The 18,167-nt window shown below is 45.1% G+C and overlaps 1 protein-coding gene across 2 annotated transcripts; it reads left to right on the top strand.

Annotated features, from left to right (window-relative positions):
• The first annotated feature begins 211 nt into the window (after positions 1–211).
• On the top strand, positions 212–16,359 carry Prnp (prion protein). 2 transcript variants are annotated; one of them, XM_051183339.1, is made up of 2 exons: positions 212–219; positions 14,324–16,359. In XM_051183339.1, exon 2 carries the CDS (start codon positions 14,334–14,336, stop codon positions 15,096–15,098), a length of 765 nt encoding a protein of 254 aa, XP_051039296.1. In that variant the 5' UTR covers positions 212–219; positions 14,324–14,333; the 3' UTR covers positions 15,099–16,359. The 2 variants fall into 2 exon arrangements, with proteins under 2 accessions (XP_051039296.1, XP_051039295.1); XM_051183338.1 differs by lacking the exon at positions 212–219 and adding an exon at positions 2,396–2,463.
• Positions 16,360–18,167: the final 1,808 nt, after the last annotated feature.

The following is an 18,167-nucleotide window of genomic DNA, read 5'->3' as shown; positions in this document are numbered from 1 at the left end:
ACACCTGGGGGCGGTTTAAACAGACACAAGCACTTAAGCCAGTCTAGAGCTGTGACTCATTCCCCCAGGGGGGAAGCAGCGCGGCCATTGGTGAGCACGACGCCAGCCCCGCCCCACCCAGCCCAGCCCAGTCCCGCCCCTCTCCCGACCCCGCCCAGCTCCCCCCGCGGCGTCGGAGCAGCAGACCGAATTGACGCTTCGTGTCCGCGTCGGTGTCAGGTAAGCGGCTTCTGAAGCCTGGCCCCGGGAAGGGTGCTGGAGACAGGCCTCGGTAAGCCCTCGGCCTTCCCAGAGCCAAGCCCGGCTTGCTACGACTCTCGGGGCGCTGAGGCCGCGGGACTGAGGCTGAGGCTGAGCCTGGCTGGGAGGTGACCGCGCACCCGCTGCTGCGCGTCTCCTGGAGGGACCGAACCCCAGGAGAGGCCAGGAGCCAGCCCGGTTCACCTCAGCGTCGCTCGGGGGTGGGAGATGGGGTGGCATCTTTTGACTGTCGTTTGCTGTTTTCTTCTCTTTGTAATAGCTACAGCGAACATAATTTTACCTGTAGTTCCACTGTGGTCTCGTCTGTCCTCAGCATCTCTCAGTCCATACCCAAAGCCGTGCAGTTTCACGGCCCTGCCTCAGATTTCACTGCCCTACCTTGGCGTTTTCATGGCTATCTTATTTTCTTGTATTTTGAATATCATGGCTTACTAACAGATGCCCATGTGCTGAATTCCCTATTTCATTAAGAGAAATTCCTGGTAGCATGCGGTTAAAGACTTTTGTAAATCTAATTATATAACAAACAAGAGCCACATTTTTTAATTAAAATACCAGACCAGTGGAAAAATTATTCAGTGAAGAAAAGGAACTACTTTACCTACACACACATCTAAGCGCCTTAAAGAGGGCAAGGAAGTAGAAAACTAAGGTGATTTGTTTGTGTTTTATTTTTATTTGACACAAGCTTTCCATATTATTTATAACAGGGACTAAATGATGAGTCATTTTTCTGAATAAGATGCCAATTAAAGCAAGTTTGATTGTTGTTTTTACATCTACTAAATAGACAAAAACAATGGCAACAGCAACCCTGACTGAGAGGTTCCTTGAAACCACCATATTCAGGTTTGGGGGCAGGTGGCCCTACTGAAGGGCTACAAAGATGGTGTTACGACCAACTTTATGACTTCAATATCCTGAGGTTCCTTTTGTTTGTTCTATTTTGTTTAGGACTTAAGTATTTATCTTATGTGTGTGGGTGTTTTGCATCCACATATGCATGTATGTGCCTAGTTCTGTGGAGGTCTGAAGAGGGCGTTGGCTGCCCTCAAACTGGAGTTATGGATGGTCATGAGCTAGTACCACGTGGGAACTCAGAACCAAATCCAGGTCCTCTGGAAGAGCAACCAGCACTCTTAACTGCAGGGCCAGCTCTCCAACCCCTGTCATCCATTCTTAGAAAGGAGAAAATGCTACCTACCTATGTCTGGCATCTATTGCAAAGATTAATGGTCTGTGTAAAACCTGACGTTGAATGTCTACTGTTCTATTTCCCATTCACACTTAACTGAGGATATTGTAAATGAGTTGTAAATCTTTTGTTTGGTTCATTGGTTAGTTTGGAGTACTTGCATCTTTGTGAGTTCATAACCACTCATAACGGGCTATCAATATGTAGCTCTGGCTGGCCGGGACTTTGCTATAGACCAGGCAGGCCTCACATTTGTGGTTGTTCTCCCTGGTACTCCCCAGAATGCTGGATTACAGGCACTAGCCACTATGCCCCACAGTGGAACAATCTGGTGAGGTATTATTAGTATTGAGCTGTGACCCAGAAACCCTACTTCTGGCAGTTTACCTGCGATAGAGCAAAGAGCTATGGGAGCCATATGCCAAGAATCAGTCTAAATGTTTACCAGCTGAGCAGCTAAGAAAAACGATGGCTGGTTCGTGAAAGGAACCACAGTGATCCTGAACACTCTTCAGTTTGGACTCCATGTATCACTGGGGAAGACTGAGAGTCAACGTATAGCCTCTCCTGGACTCATTCATGCCCTATGTATGTGAAAACCCAGAAAAAGGACAGAAATGACAGGACACAGAAAATACCTCTGATCTTAACTTTGTGGATGTACTATTTCCACTAGCTTGTCTGGAAAAAAACAAAACAGTTCCCAGGCTTCTTTTCTTAAAATACTGGAGATTGAACACAGGGATAGTATTTAGTTTCTAAAATGACATAGACCATACCATGTTTGCTTTTTGGAATCTATCTGCCTATATTTATTAGTGGTTTGGTAATTTGTTTATTAGATTAGATTGTATTTCAGTTGTTAGGTTTATTTATCAATTCTAATTTTCCTTTTTTTGTGTTTTGAAGGGCTCCTGAATATATCCCAAAACCAAATAAATTCAGCTCATCTGAAGTACTCTGCCTTCCTAGAGGTACCAGTCCTGTTAGGAGAGCCACAGCAGACTGTAAGTGCCCTATGAAGCTTAGTATAGGGCTTGAAAGTTGCCAACTCTCTGGGGAGGTGGGGATCAGAAAAGACTAAGCTCCACGCTTGCTCCAGAGGCCACCTAGTGATGTGGGCCATATGGCTCGCTATGCACTGATCTCCTGTAAAGTCAGCTTGAGATCAGGGGACAAAGGCCACAGCTTTCTCTAGGACTGTGTCAGGGTAGGGAACTGCAAGCGTTTTAAAAGTAATAATAATGGATAAAATTTCTATGCCAAATCTCAACCAAGTAAGAAAGATAGAATGAAGAGGTTTTTTTGGTTTTGCATGTTTTTTGTTTGTTTGTTTGTTTTTGTTTTTGTCTTGTTTTGGTTTGGTTTTAATTTGGGTTTTTTCTTTTGTTTGTTCTTAGTTTGGGTTTTTTAATTTTGCTTGTTTTGGGGCAGGGTTTCATATTGCCCAAGCTGACCTGAAACTCCCTATATACAACCTTGCACTCCCGTTAGTTAGGAGCTGGGAGCCAAGCACCAGCCACCACAGCCAGCGGGGTTTTCTGAATGAGGATTTTTAACTTTCCCATTCCATTTTCTCAAGGTATCTGTGAGATGCTGTATAATAAACACTTGGAAATGTGTTGTATCTAATGAGGGGATGTCTATAGTGTTATAAAATGATACATAAATGGATAATGTGTGCACTAGCTCTAAGTCCCAATGTTTTAAGCAGTCCTTTTAGTCAGAGGATGAATATTCTGCTCACTGCTACCTCAGTATTGTGTGGTTGCTCTGAGGGAGCTGCACCCTCTTAGCAGAAAGCAGAATAAGTGAACATGTTGGGTTCTTGGTGACATAGTTTGACAAGGAAAGGAGGGCAGGTGGATGACAGGCCCCGAGGTAGACTTTTCCAACCTCTCAGGTTCCATCACTAAATACTTCCAGGTCTCTGATAGTTTTTTTTTTTGTTTTTGTTTTTGTTTTTTTTTTTTTTTTTTTAGTACTTGTTGAAGTAGTTCTGATGATGAGGAAGCTTAAGGACCCTTTACCCTATTTGATCCAGAGATGGACCTTAAGATACCAGTTAAAACCACTAAAATGTTTCCTTAAGAGCCAGTGATCTCAAATGACGAGAAATAATTTTACAGAGCACAAGAGACAGGAAATTCCCCCAGGGATGGTGGGGGTTGTATGTGTATGTATTTGTGCATGTGTGTGTGTGTGTCTGAGTGTGTCTGTCTGTCTGTGCCTATGTGTATGTATTTGCGTGTGTGTGTGTGTGTGTGTGTGTGTGTGTGTGTGTGTGTGTGTATGTGTTATCCTCTCTGCTTCATGCTTTAACTGATTGAACTTCAAGTTTCATGTGTTCTGAACATCATAGCACTGCTTTAGTGGACTACAGAAACTGGTCAGTATATGTGGATCTCAGCAGCAGCATCCTTAACTGTTGGGGCATGTTCTTAGCAGCTCTGCCCCTTGATGCCATGCATAACAAGAATAGAATAACTGGAGAGCTGTGGGCCTTTTGTTCTCTCCCCCCCTCCCGTTCTGTAACTGTACGTGTTGCTCTTGTGATGTCTATATAGTTTTGCATTCTAAGCCATGGCCAGCCAGATGTGCTCTGAATTCTCTTCCCACATAAACATTTCTTCAGTTTTTAGGGCTTTTTATTTTGTTTTGTTTCAGTGCTGGGATCCAAATTCAGAGTCTTTCATGTACCAGGCAAGTGCTCTAGCTTTGGGCTATATCCTCCATCCAGTCCTTTTTAGACAGGCAGGCAGGGAAGGATGAGCCTGTCTCATGCAGCCTAGTCTGGCCTCAGACTCACTGTGTAAGCAAGGCTGATCTTGAATTCCTGATCCTTCTGACTCGACTTTTCAGCCACTGGGGTTACATTTATGGGACACCATGCCTTGCGTCCTTCTTAGTGTCACTGCACTGTGCTTCTTAAAATCCTAAGTTTCGGTAAAGAGTGTTCACTCTGAGTTATTTGGATATAATTGGAATCTCTTTTTAATATTGATTTCTTAATTCCATTAATACTTGTCTTTTTGCTTTTGCTAGTCTTTTTTCTAATATCTCAGCAAAATTGTATAGCTTTCCTCAGAAAGTCTGCTGCTTATTTTGAGGATGAACCCTAGATATTTTGAGTTTCTTAATGTCATTATGAATGGAACGTTTACCCCACTATGTCTTGAGGTGAGGCAAACTTGAAAGACTTATCCTCACCACCCCCTAATCCCAACCAAAGGCCTTTCTTGGTGATTTTCCATAGTTTTCACATAGAAAATTACAACTCTATAAGCTCCCAGAACAGTCTAAGGACACATAGACTTGGTGTTTTCATCACATTAATGAAAACTCTTTCTTCTACTAGGATTATAGGTGTGTGCCACCACACCTAGGTCTACTTTTTAAAATGCATATAGATTTGTTGAGTGGATTCATTTTAAAGGCATTTTGGTAATTTATATATTAATAGAAATGGTGCCCATTTCACAAAGATTTCTAATTCATAAAACAAATATAGTATATATTGTACTTCCCTCGAAACCTGTGGTTCTCAACCTTTGGGTCATGACCCATTTGAAGGTCAAATGACCCCTTCACAGTGTCACCTAAGACCATCCTGCACATCAGATGTTTATATCATGGTTCATAACACTAGCAAAATTACAATTATAAAGTAGCAATGAAAATACTTTAATGACAGAGGCTCCATACAGCATGGGGTGTCAGGGTCACAGCATTAGGAAGGTTGAGAACCACTGCTCTAGAGCTTTCTCTTTCTGAAGCTGTTCTCCCTTTTTTCTGTCCAACCTGCAGCTGCCAGCTTTGGAGGTGTTTTTTCTTTTTTCTTTTTTTTTTTTTTTTTGCACATCCTAGCCAAGTGCTGTGCCACTGAGCTACAATGCATTTTGTTGCTGTTTTCCTCCCTCCCTCCCTCCCTTCCTTCCTCTTTTCCTCCCTCCCTTCCTTCCTTCCTTCCTTTCTTCCTTCTTTTGAGACAGGGTTTCTCTCTGTAGCCCTGGCTGTCCTGTAACTCACTTTGTAGACCAGGCTGGCCTCGAACTCACAGAAATCCACCTGCCTCTGCCTCCCGAGTACTGGGATTAAAGGTGTACACCACCACTGCCTGGCCATTGCTGTGTTTTCTAGTGATGCAGTTGTGTCCATATTATGAAATAACTTGATTTTATTTAGAAAGTCCGTGTATGCTAGATGCTTTTAGTAAATTCTACTTCTCTCTCTTATATCTTACAAATACAACAGTCCATTTTGAAATCCTCTCTCCATATTCTTTCTTGAGTGGGGTAGCCTTTAATGTGCTCTCATTCTTCCTATTCAGTCATGCCATCATGTTCTCCTGGTGGCTGCGTGGATCCCTGCACCCCACGGTTCTGCCCTCTTGATATCCTCCAACTTCCCTTTTCTTTTTGGTCTTATCTGGTTCATAAAGACTTTTAATATGCTACAGGACCCATTTGGCTCTCCCACTTCTGCAAATTAACTATTTATGTCTTAGCCATTTTTCTCAGGAAACCAGTGTCTTACTTTTTTGTACAACTTCCTTGTATTTTCTAGAAAGAACCTTCTTGTTTAGTGTTAATGCTACAAACACTGTTAGCATTATGCATGTTACCGTTATGCACTTTTTCTGTTGACTTTGCTCATGGTGTTCTTCATAGTGTTGAGTAAGATGTCTTAGTTGTTATTAACCAAATTCGCCCCTCTGGTTTTGCCAGTGTTTTTTGTGTCTCCTTGTCTGGAAAGCCCTTTTCCCTCGGGCTTACAAAGACCCTCGTCTGTATTTTCTTCTAATATACTTTTACCTTTCACATTAGATAGCCACCACCACCACCACCCTTTTTTTTAAAGTATGAGTTTCATTCTTCTGAGGTTTTATTATTACCAAATGTGGTCTTCACAGTAAAGTAGGATCAGAGAGAAATATACAGCTATTTGCTCTTGCCAGTAAACCTTCTCTCTTACAAGGGATAATGGTGGAGCTGGTGAGATAACTCATTTATTTAAGTACTTGCCACACAAGCGTGAGGACCTGCGTTCAGCTTCCCAACACCCACATAGAGAGCTGGGGACAGCTGCAGAATCACATAATCCAGCACCAGGAGGCAGAGACAAGTGACCGTCATGCTCACAGGCCAGCCAGCTTCACTGAGTTAGTGGACTACTTCCCTTTTAGTGAGTGCCCTCCCCCCGATAGATAGATAGATAGATAGATAGATAGATAGATAGATAGATAGATAGATAGGTAAAAAGGCAGAAGACAATGAAGACACCCAGCAGCCATTTCAGTCCTCCTCATCCATGTGCACACACATACATGCTCACCTGCATACACACATGCATACACCATGTACTCACACAATAAGGGGCAGCAGTAGAACATACAATTTTTTAAATTGACATATAGTTATTGTACATAGTATTGCATTATAGAAGGACATTTTCATACCAATATGTAATGTACGTGAACTGTGTCCTTTACCTACACTTTTGTCTTCCTCTCATTAGTCCCCTAGACCAGTTTACTTACCCTTTCATGTCAGACAGACATTATTTTATGTATCTATGTAAAATCTTGGGATTATATGTGAGCGAAAACATGCAACATTTGTCTGACTTAATCCGATTAAAATGATGATCTTTGTATCCATTTTCTCCAAATGGCATGATTTTGCTTTTCATTATGGCTGAATAAAGTCCCATTTTCTTTTCTTTTCTTTTTTTTTTTTTATTGATTGACACCCCAGTTAGTTCCATAACTTGTCTTTAGTAAATCGTGCTGTAGCAAACGTGAATGTGCAAGTGTCCCTGGCATGCTGACTTGGAACCCTTTGGGTAAATACCCAGCAGTGGTTTAGCTAAGACATATGGTAGATCTAGTTTTAGTTTTCTACATTACCGCCATATCAATTTCCATAGTGAGCTCTAATATGTAGTCCTACCAGCAATGTGTAAAAATTCCCTTTACTCTTCATCCTTATCAGCATTTGTTATTTGTTTTCATTTACTTTTCTTTTTTCAAGACAGGTTTTTTCAAGGCTGTGTAACAGCCTTGGCTGTCCTGGAATTTGCTCTGTAGATCAGACTGATCTCAAACTCACAGAGATCCACCTGCCTCCCAAGTGCGGGGATTAAAGGCATGTACAGCCACTGCACCCCCATGCCCCACGCCCCATGCCTCCCACCCAACCCCACCCACCCACCCCACCCCCGCCCAGCAGAATTATTTTATGTTTGTGGCCTTTTGCCCGCCTGTATGTCTATGTACTACTTGTATATTGGGTGCCTGTGGAGGTCAAAAGAGTCTGGACCCCTGGGACTAGAATTACAGAGAGTTGTAAACTACTGTGTAGGTGCTGGGAATTGAACCTGGATCCTTTGGAAAAGCAGTCAGTGTTTGATGAGCCATCTATCTCTACAGCCCAGGTTATTTGTTTCTTAATGGTAGACATTCTGACTTGGATGAAATGGAACCTCTGTTAACTTGCACTTCTCTGACAGCCAGTGACAGTGGACCTCTCTCAGCTGTCTGGTGACCATTTGTAGTTTGGAAAACTATTCACTTCAGTGGCCTGTTTATTGTTCACGTTTTAGAGCTGTGTCTCACCGCATCACTGGCCTGAAGCTTGGCAGGCAGTCTTGTCTAAGTTCCAGGGAGCTGGGTTATACTGGGGCACACTCTGCCTCACTCACATTTAAGTCTTTGGTCTCTCTAGAGTCTCCTTTTGCACAAGGGATTGGGGATCCATTTTTATTTTTCTTCAGTTTCCCAGAAGCATCAAACCTTATTGGTTTGTGGTACCCACTGGTATGCCAGGCCCTTGTTACAGAGTGTATGCATGCTTCCATATTTGAACTTTAGCCTGCTGGTCTGTTTCTGGATTTTAATGGCTTTATGGTATTTTTTTAGTGGCTTTATATAGTATGATTTAAATCTGGTGTGCCACATTCTCCCCTCAATCTTCCTTTAAGGCTGGCTTTGTGATTAATAGACATGCCTTTTTTTCTATGTGAGTTTATTAAGCTCCCTAAAAAAAAAAAAAAAAAAAAAAGATGGACCTGGAATTAAAATAAAGTTTTGAATTTCTGCCTTATAAAATCTCTTTTTATTTTTTAGTTTGCTGTTTCTAGGTGTTGTATAGTTTGCTCTCTCCCTCCCTCTCTCTCTCTGCCTCCTGCTTGTGGGTAATATGGGGTGCTCAATTGCTGCTGCAGTACCTTGCCTTCCTGCCTGCTGCCATGCTCCCCACCCCCATTATAGTGATAGAGCCCCCCCCGGAAGTGTTAGCACCAGATAAACCCTTCTTTCTATAAGCCACCTTGGCCATAGTGTTTTACCACAGCAATAGAAAAGTAAGACACACATCTTATATCCTGGAATCTTGCTAAATTCTGGTATTGGGTTTTTGTTGGTTTGCTTGCCTTGGTTTGGTTTGGTTTACTTTTTGTTTCTCTGTGTAGCCCTGCCTGTCCTGGAACTCCTCCAGAGGCCAGGCTGGCCTCAAACTCAGAGATCCACCTGCCTCTGCCTCCTGGATGCTATCATTAAAGGCGTGCAGCACCCTTATCTTGTCTGCTTCTGCTGTGTTTTCTGTTATGCTCCTGATAATTGCAGATGATGTCAGTTTGACCTCTTTCCTCATGGTCCCTGTATCTACTATTTCTTCATCTTTACACATGGCACTGTTAGCACCTTAAACAATGGAAGTTTGTTTTAGATTTTTTTTTTTTTTATCTGCTTCTGATCTTAAAAGGGAAATATTCAAAGGTTGTTCATTATGTTTCCTGGTTTTATTGTAATGTTTGTCGAGCTAAGGAAACTCCTGTTGCTATTGTTCTAGGAGTGTTCTTAGTGAAAAATAATTACCTTTACTAAGTACATTACTAAAATATCTTAGGTGACATCACAACCAGCCATGAACTCAGAAACCTACTCTCCATTCCCAGCAACCTAATGAACAATCTTTTGTTGTGCTGGAGCTGGAAATTAGGCAAATGCTCTACTGCTCAATACATTCACAACCCAGGAGCTACTCACTTGGGTGGCCGATTTGTAGAGTAAGGGCTTTGAATTTAATATCCAAGCTTGCCTAGGTCTTGTGTAAGGTCTGAGTCCCTCTTTAGAAATGATTCTGTAAAGAAATTTCATGATTAACCGTTGCTTTTCTTGTTCTCAACTGACTTTGAATGATCCTGTCTTGATGTATTTTCTAAATCCCCAGCATTATCCAATATCAGTTTCAGTACCAGCAAGTCTCATGTGCCCATGGCTATGATATCCTGTTGTGTGTGTGTGGGGGGGGGGGCAGTTCATTCCTTATCCTCAGACACTTGAAGCTCCTGACCCACATGTTGCTTAACAACAGTGTAGGCACCTTTATCCACCTCCTTCCAGATGGGATGCACTTTCCATGTTCTGGCCATGTGACTACCTAGTCCCACATAGATTCTTTCAGTCTCTTACCATTTATATCCCACACTGTGCTCTCCCCAGAGGCTGCCGCTGAATCACTGAATCCTTCCACCTCAGCACCATTAGTACAGTGGCCTCAGGCTTAGCCTCCCTGCTGTTTACACATACAAGCCCAGACAGGCATGCATGCACACACAGCCCCTGCTTCACTAATGTTCTTTCTGAAAAAAAGAACCCAAACTCTTCAGTGGCTCATGAAGCTCCAGACCCAGGCCAGGCCTTTCACAGGCCTTATCATTAGGGCTGCCACAGAACCAGCCTCCAAATGGGAGGGGCGGGTTGCAAGGACACTGTGTTTTGCTGTCTTTTTAAAACAGGTAGTCTTGAGACTAAAAGAGACATAGTAATGTTAGACCAAGAATGGTGGGTGTAATCTGTCTGCTCGTTTTGCATGGGTGGCCCTGTCACCTGACCCCTGCCAGCCTTTCCACTGTACACTACAGCCCCGCAGGCTCAGGTGTCCTGAGCTCTGCCAGTGCCCCTTTTACCTCACCCACCTCCACTCTAGCTGCTGTCTCTCCCTCCTACGCCACATTCGAGCCAGTTCCTTCCTCTCCTGTGTCCTTACCACTGTGTGCTGTCGATTCCCACTCCTGCCTCCCCAGATCTCAGGACTGAAACTCCTATTTTCTTTGCACTGCAGTAGATGGATACTAGGGCACGTCCAGGCAAATGCCCTTCCGCTGGGCCACACCCCTAGCTGGCACCCGTGGGGCCTTAAAGAAGCACATGCAAAGCCCAACTCAGCATGATTCCCGGCAGCCTTCTCTGGCCCCCACCCTGTCTGTATCATATAACACTATCTTCAGCCAGGCTGAGGCTGCCATTGTGGCTGGTGTAGGAAATAGGTGTTTGTTAGTTCGGTGAAACTGTGGGCAGACTGGTTTATAAGTGGTCAAATGCAGGGATCCTTCCACGTCCTAGTGGCTTGTTAGTGACATTTCAGCAAAGATGTCTTTGTAGTTAACCCTTCGGCATCTACTGTGCATGTTTACTGATCAGGCACTATGTCTGGGGACACTGGGTAAACAGAACCAAGACTCTGCCCTGGAGGAACCTGCCCGGCGGTAGAGAAAATGGACAATGTGTCCACAATAACAAACATGTCAAGTATATTGCTTACTCTGGAAAGAAGTGAAGCAGGAAAAGCAGACAGGACAGGGGGTGCTGTACTAGACAGTATGAAGAGCCCCTCCCCTGCTGTTTGAGAGTCACATGAGTACCTGGGGGAGGAGCTGTCTAGGCCAAGGAAGCAGCAAGTGCAAGGGCCCATTTGGGGGGTTTATGAGGAATGTTTGCTTCCTACCAAAGGTAGCCAGCCAAGATTCTGTAAATCACCCCACATACACCTTGTAAAACATTTTTACAGATCTTTTAATCTCCTCCACCTGGTAAAGCCTTTGTTTCCACAAAGCCCCAGCCTCCTATGAATGAACCCCACATTCCCAGACCTCTGGGATGGCCTCTGACAGTCAATCTTTCTCCCTTTCATTAACTCTGTGCTGATTCTTTTAAAACTAGCCTGTCTGGGGGCTGGAGAGATGGCTCAGGGGCTGAGAGCGCTGGCTGTTCTTCCAGGGGAACACAATGGAAATTCAGTCTGAGGAATGAGATTGAAAACCACAAGGAGAGCTTGAGACCACATGAGGGCCAAGTCTCTCTCTGAGTACTTCAGGCAGATATGATCTGAAGCGCTAGCAGCTGGAAATTTCCATGATTGACGAAAGACACGAACACCTGTGAAGCTAGCTGGTCCCAACTGTCTGTAACTCCAGTTCCAGGGTACCCGACACACAAAACACCAATGCACATAAATAAAAATTAAAAAAAAAAAAAAAAAGCTAGCTTGTCCAAAATGACTGTGAGGTAAGATCCTAGCCAGTGAGGAAAAGATACAATCACCACCTGCCTTAGAATAAAAACCAAGCCAACGCCTTGCTGCCATGTCTTTGCTATGACTCCATTTCGGTCTGGCATGATAACCCCTTTTTCAAAAAGAAATTGCCTTGCCTCACTACTTTCACTTTGTGCATACGTTTCTTTGTGTAACTGAGGGTATTCTTTGTTTCTAACAGGTTTAAGTAGGCTGCAGGGAGAAGGGAAGGAAGCCAAGTCCTGTGATTCCCAGCCAACGTGGCCAGGACTTTGTATTTTAACCTGGGTTAGAATGACTCTTGGGGAACCAGTACAGTGTGACTGCATATTAAAAGGAAAATGTAAGATAGGAGCTGGGGCAGGGGTGGGGATGGGCAAGAAAGCTGGGGGACAGCTGTGGGAAGACTCAGATGAGCAGGGATGGAAGCATCAGCTAAGATAGTGTTGAAAGATGTAAAAGGGCTTAGGATTCGTGATAAAGACAGAATGAAAAGAGTCCCTAATAGAGTTTCATGTGTTCTGTGACAAAGAGAAAATTCAAGAACTTCTGGCTAGGCTTGGCTCAGCAGCGTGATTGAAGACTGTAAGATTGGTTGGTTGGTTGGTTGGTTGGTTGGTTGGTTGGTTGGTTGGTTGGTTGGTTGGTTGGTTGATTGAGGTTCTGGGTTTGAACCCAGGCCTCGCACATGCTGAGTGAATTCTCTATCACTGAGCTTCTTTCCCAGCCCTCACACTCAACTGCAAATTGTCCTGTCTCAGCCTCCCATTTGCTGGGATTATAAAGTCTACCTCCAAGTCCATCGTAGACTAAGACGGAAAATGAGGGTACAGTCGTGAGCTAGACTCCCTGAAGCGTGAAGGACTAGGCCGTAAGAAAATGGGGTAGAGCAGGAAGCAGACCTGAAAGACGGGGCGCTGGAAGTGTGGGAGTGTGTCCTGCCAGCTGACCCTCACTAGAAGAAACTTCCAGAAGTCTGTTTAATTGAAAACTAATTTCCTGATATTTCCAGTATGACAAGAATGTCAGTGGTGGGAGTTGGACTCACCAGAGTGAGACTGTGGCCTTTAGATTTTATGTCTTAGTGATGTGTCAGGATGTGTGGTTTGGCCTAAGATTTGGCAATACAGTTTGGTAATCTCTTGTGTTGTCGAACCGTTTTTGGATCTCATCTGGTATGATGAGAGCATTAATCTGAACGGTTGTTTGGTGAAGATGCAGGGTTGTAAGTTGTAATCAGGGCTATTTGAGATGCTTGTTGTTTTCTAAACTATACCAGCCCTTCTACACCAAAACTCAGGAGAAAACAAACCACTCATAAACATTAATACTAAGCTAAATGTAATGATAGCTGTCTGTAATCCCAGTTCTAAAGAGGCTGAGGCAGGAGGATTGCCATGAGTTCAAGGCAAACTTAGGTTTCAGAGTGAGACCCTATCTCAAAAAAAGAGAAAGACAGAGACAGAGACAGAGGGGGGGTGGCATTCATGCATTCATTCTGAACTCAGACTTACTCGTCAGGTATGAAACCTCTGCACTTGTGAATGCAGACAGATGTTTTCCCACTCTTGGCAGCCTAGCCTGTCTGTCTCTCTTGTCTATGGAGAGAATGAGGAATTCTCAAGCAAACCTGCTAAGTCCTAGATGTATCCTGTCTCTAATAAACTTGGGTTGAGAATTCCTTCGAGTAGACTCTTGGCTGTGATATGCTCAGGGGATATTAATTCCTCATTCAACAGCTGTCTATTGTACCCTGCCCTGTGCCAGGTGCTGCTATAGCCCAATGAAAACGGCAACAAACAAGACACTCTTGGTTTGGTTTTTGAGGCATGAGCTATAAAGCCCCGACTTGTCTAGAACTCACAGTCCTCCTGTTTCTGCCTCTTCCTCCCAAGTGCTGTGATCATAGGCTCCCACTGTCCCTGTCCCCACCCCCGCCCCACGCCCCACACCTGGCTTTTGAGAAACTGATTCCCTACCTCCACAGATGCCAGGGAAACACTGAGTGGGGTTAGGTTACTCGGGATGGGTGTACTCACAGGTTCCTTTTTGAGTTGCTGGGGATTCTGTCTACAAATGTGGATAATGGTTCTTCTCAGTGCAGAGGCACAACCCACAGGACCCAGAGTCCATGATAGCAGCCTTCTGAGTACAGCTGCCAGGCTCCCCACAAGATCATACCCGGTTCCAAATTCCACTCATCTAAAGAAGCTCAAAGCCACAGCCACCCTGCACTGCTTTTCTCCCAGACCAGACATAATAGTTCACCAACTGGGGGCGATTCTTATTTCCAGGGAATAGAGAGAGACATTTGTCAAATTTTCCCTAAGAGAATGAGAATGAGATGTATATCTGTGGTTTACAGTTACTGTTCTCCTAAATGCTGTCAAGGAAAAGCCCTGGGAGAGAGTGGGTGGCTGAGGCCATGACTGCCACACATTTGTTCTGCAACAAATGTCAAGCAACTTCAGCCTGCGGGCTGGACAATGATGCCTTGTTCTTCATTTTGCAGATCAGCCATCATGGCGAACCTCAGCTACTGGCTGCTGGCACTCTTTGTGGCTACTTGGACTGATGTTGGCCTCTGCAAGAAGCGGCCAAAGCCTGGAGGATGGAACACTGGTGGGAGCCGATACCCTGGGCAGGGCAGCCCAGGAGGCAACCGATACCCACCTCAGGGTGGTGGCACCTGGGGGCAGCCCCATGGCGGTGGCTGGGGACAGCCCCATGGCGGTGGTTGGGGTCAGCCCCATGGCGGTGGCTGGGGTCAGCCCCATGGCGGTGGCTGGGGTCAGGGAGGTGGCACCCACAATCAGTGGAACAAGCCCAGTAAGCCAAAAACCAACATGAAGCATGTGGCCGGTGCCGCTGCAGCCGGGGCAGTGGTGGGGGGCCTTGGTGGCTACATGCTGGGGAGTGCCATGAGCAGGCCCATGATCCATTTTGGCAATGACTGGGAGGACCGCTACTACCGTGAAAACATGAACCGCTACCCTAACCAAGTGTACTACCGGCCGGTGGACCAGTACAACAACCAGAACAACTTCGTGCACGACTGCGTCAATATCACCATCAAGCAGCACACGGTCACCACCACCACCAAGGGAGAGAACTTCACAGAGACCGACGTCAAGATGATGGAGCGTGTGGTGGAGCAGATGTGCGTCACCCAGTACCAGAAGGAGTCCCAGGCCTACTACGATGGGAGAAGGTCCAGCGCGGTGCTCTTCTCCTCCCCTCCCGGGATCCTCCTCATTTCCTTCCTCATCTTCCTGATAGTGGGATGAGGGAAGCCTCCCCGCTTGTACTTTCTGGTTCTTGTGGTCTGAGCTGGGGGAGGGGTTGTCCACCTGTAGCTCTTTTAATTGAGGTGACGTCTCATTCTTGCTTCTCTCTTTGTCCCCCGTAGGCTAATAATGCCCTCGGCACTGGTGGGCCCTGGAAAATGTACAGTAGACCAGATGCTATTCGATCCAGACTCTTTTGATTGGGCCCATCACAGGCCAGCACTAACACCAGGCCAGTACAAATATAACAGCAAGTAATCGCTGGGTAGTCCAGGCTTTGTTTTGGTCTAGTCAGTAAATACTGGTGTGACCCTCTAACCTCCACACAGAGTACACAGTAACAGACACACAGAACTGTTAAAAATAGGTAAAGGGTTCTACAGCCAAAGAAGTCATTGTTTGGGCATGGTCCCTAAGAAACAGCCTCCCATTTGGGATATTTAAAGCATCTATGTGTGGAATTCCTCCTTTACTAACATAAACTCTAGCTGAGTAAGGCAGCAGGGGATAAAACAAAATTACCCTACTAACACTGAAAGCAAAGCAAACCTCTGTTCATTTCCTAGGAACTAGAATGACGTTTTGGCCTTGCTTGGATTGAACCAGGAGATTTTGACTCTGAGGAGTTCCAACACTGTAAAAGTGTGGTCCTCCTGCAAAGGGAGAGATGGTTAGGACATAAAGTCAGAGCGCTTGAGTTTCTTCATTCCTGACTCATAATTAATTGTCAAAAGCCAGAATTACTTCATACCTTTAGTTAATATACTTGTATTTGAATCAGACAACAAAGAGACAATCTAAAAATTCTCCTAGGTTGCAGATGAGAGAAATAGGCACCATTCAAAGTGGAAAGAGAAATTCTGTTAGTCTTGCTTAAGTTAGGCAAACTTTGCTCCTGAAGTTGCTCCGTATTTCCCTGAGCAGACAACCACTCTGCAATAGCATCAGCCTGCACTGCGGGTGTTCTGTGTAGAATATATAAAGTATTACTACAAGCTTAGGCCTTCTGTTCTGATGCATCCGAAGTTCGTAACATACTGACCATTTCGTCCGGTACCAGATGCTTACTGTGTGGCCCTTAGGCTTTCAACATGCACTCGGTTCCATTTATGAATCCAAAGTGGACCCCTAGCTGGTCTTTGAAATCTGCATGTACTTCACATTTTCTATATTTGTAACTTCGCATGTACTTGTTTTGTCATATAAAAAGTTTATAAACGTTTGCTATCTGACTGACATTAAATAGGAGCTATGATGAGCACCCCTGCAGGTTTTGTCCTCTGTTCTGTGCTTCTAGTCCTTGTGTTTGTTGCCAGGGTGGCTTAGCGCTCATACAGGACAGGTAATGGCAAATTTCACATACCTGCGCCTGTGGGCCTCAGTTCTTACCTCTGGTCGTGGACCAGTTTGTTTCCACTGCCGAGCCACAAAGGCAGTCCTGGAGGTGGGGGATATAGGTAGGGTCATGTTCTGAAAGAGGTTCCCTTCCTTTCTCCTTCCCTCCCTCCCACCCTCACTCCCTCATTCCCTCCCTCCCTCCCTTCTTCTCTCCCTCCCTTCCTTCTTTAATGTGTTTCAGTGTTTTACTGCATGCATGTCATCTGCACCACATGCTTTGCCCTCAAGTTAAAAGAGGGGATCAGATCCCCTGGAATTGAAGTTACAAATGTTTGTGAGCCACTGTGTGGGTTCTGGGACTCAAACCCAGGTCCTCTGCGAGAATAGCGTTAACCACTGATCCACTGCTCCAACCCCAGTGGAGGTGTCTTTCTGTCCTGAATTCAGATTCAGTTTCTCTCTTCCTTTTCTCCCTCCCTCCCTGCTTGTTTGGACCATGCTGTGGTGATTGAGCCCAGGTCTCAAACATACTGATCTGTGCCTCAATCTAAACCTAAAAATATGGTTTGGGGTTTGGGATTTTTTGTGGGGGTGAGATCATGTTAATTTTTCTCACTGTACAGCCTAGGCTGGTCTGGAACTCACTAGGTAAACCAGACTGGCCTTGAACTTACATTGTCCTGTTGTTCTTTTGTTATAGTTATAGGATAAAGCTGAAGAAGGGGTTGGTACCGTGTGGGGGTCCCAAGGTAAGGGACCACATGGGAGAGCATAGCAGGTTCCATAGCAGGTGAGGGTGAAAGAGCCAGAGGGAATAACAGGCCAGGCAGACAGAGCTTAAGTGAGAAGTTTATTTAGAAAGGGGAGTGAGGGGGAAGGGAAGAGACATAGAGGCACCGGGAACAGAAGAGGAAAGAGAGAGAGAAGAGCAAGAGCAAAAGAGATCGTAAGTGAGCAGGGTCTGACTTTTAAAGGGGTCCTTTACACCTGCCTGCAGACTAGTACTCATGAAACCCTGGGCTGACCAGGGTACTGCATTCTGCCAGGTGACAGGGGCAGGTCAACGTAATGCCTGAATTCTTACGGTCCTCCTGCCCCGAGTCTCACCCAAGTGTTGGGATTACAGTGGTGAGTTTAGACACCTAGTTTAGACATGCATGGTTTTCTTTTTCTGAGATAGGGTGTCTGTCTCTACATAGCCCTGGCTCTCCTGGAACTCACTATATAAAACAGGCTGACCTTGAACTCACAGAAATCTGCCAACTTCTGCCTCCCAGGTGCCAGGATTAAAAGTGTGCACCATCACACACAGTTTAGAAATAGATTTTCTTGATTAAAATGAAACTTTTAAGTTCCAACGTGCCCATTTTAAACCTCCGTAACTCAGGCCCTGTGATTTCAGGTTCAACCTTTTGGCTCAAAAGGCCCCACTTGGCAATTTACTCTTAAGGTGTCCATCGTAACAGTAGGCATCAGCACAGCCATGTGCTTGCTCACCTGGTGGAAATTTTCCTGAGCAGCTGTCCTGTACAGAGGCAGGACAAGAAATTATAAGAAACCTTGATGGAAACCACAGTGTTCCCTACCACAGATGCCCCTGCTATGATAGCATCATCAGCAGGCCTTTGAGGATCACCCAACCTGCAGGGGTGGGGGAGGGGCATCCCACTCCAAGAGGCCTGTGGAATTAAGGCAGCCATGACATTCACAGCCCATATAGGAGACTTCTCC

This window comes from Phodopus roborovskii, unplaced genomic scaffold, assembly GCF_943737965.1.
Source record: "Phodopus roborovskii unplaced genomic scaffold, PHOROB, whole genome shotgun sequence".
In the NCBI taxonomy this organism is placed as follows: Eukaryota; Metazoa; Chordata; class Mammalia; order Rodentia; family Cricetidae; genus Phodopus; species Phodopus roborovskii.
The sequence above is the reverse complement of the archived record's forward strand: the minus strand, read 5'-3'. Positions and strand labels throughout refer to the sequence as shown.

Excerpts from the sequence above, each read along its gene's own strand:
- Prnp (XM_051183339.1), top strand. The coding sequence starts at position 14,334 with ATGGCGAACCTCAGCTACTGGCTGCTGGCACTCTTTGTGGCTACTTGG.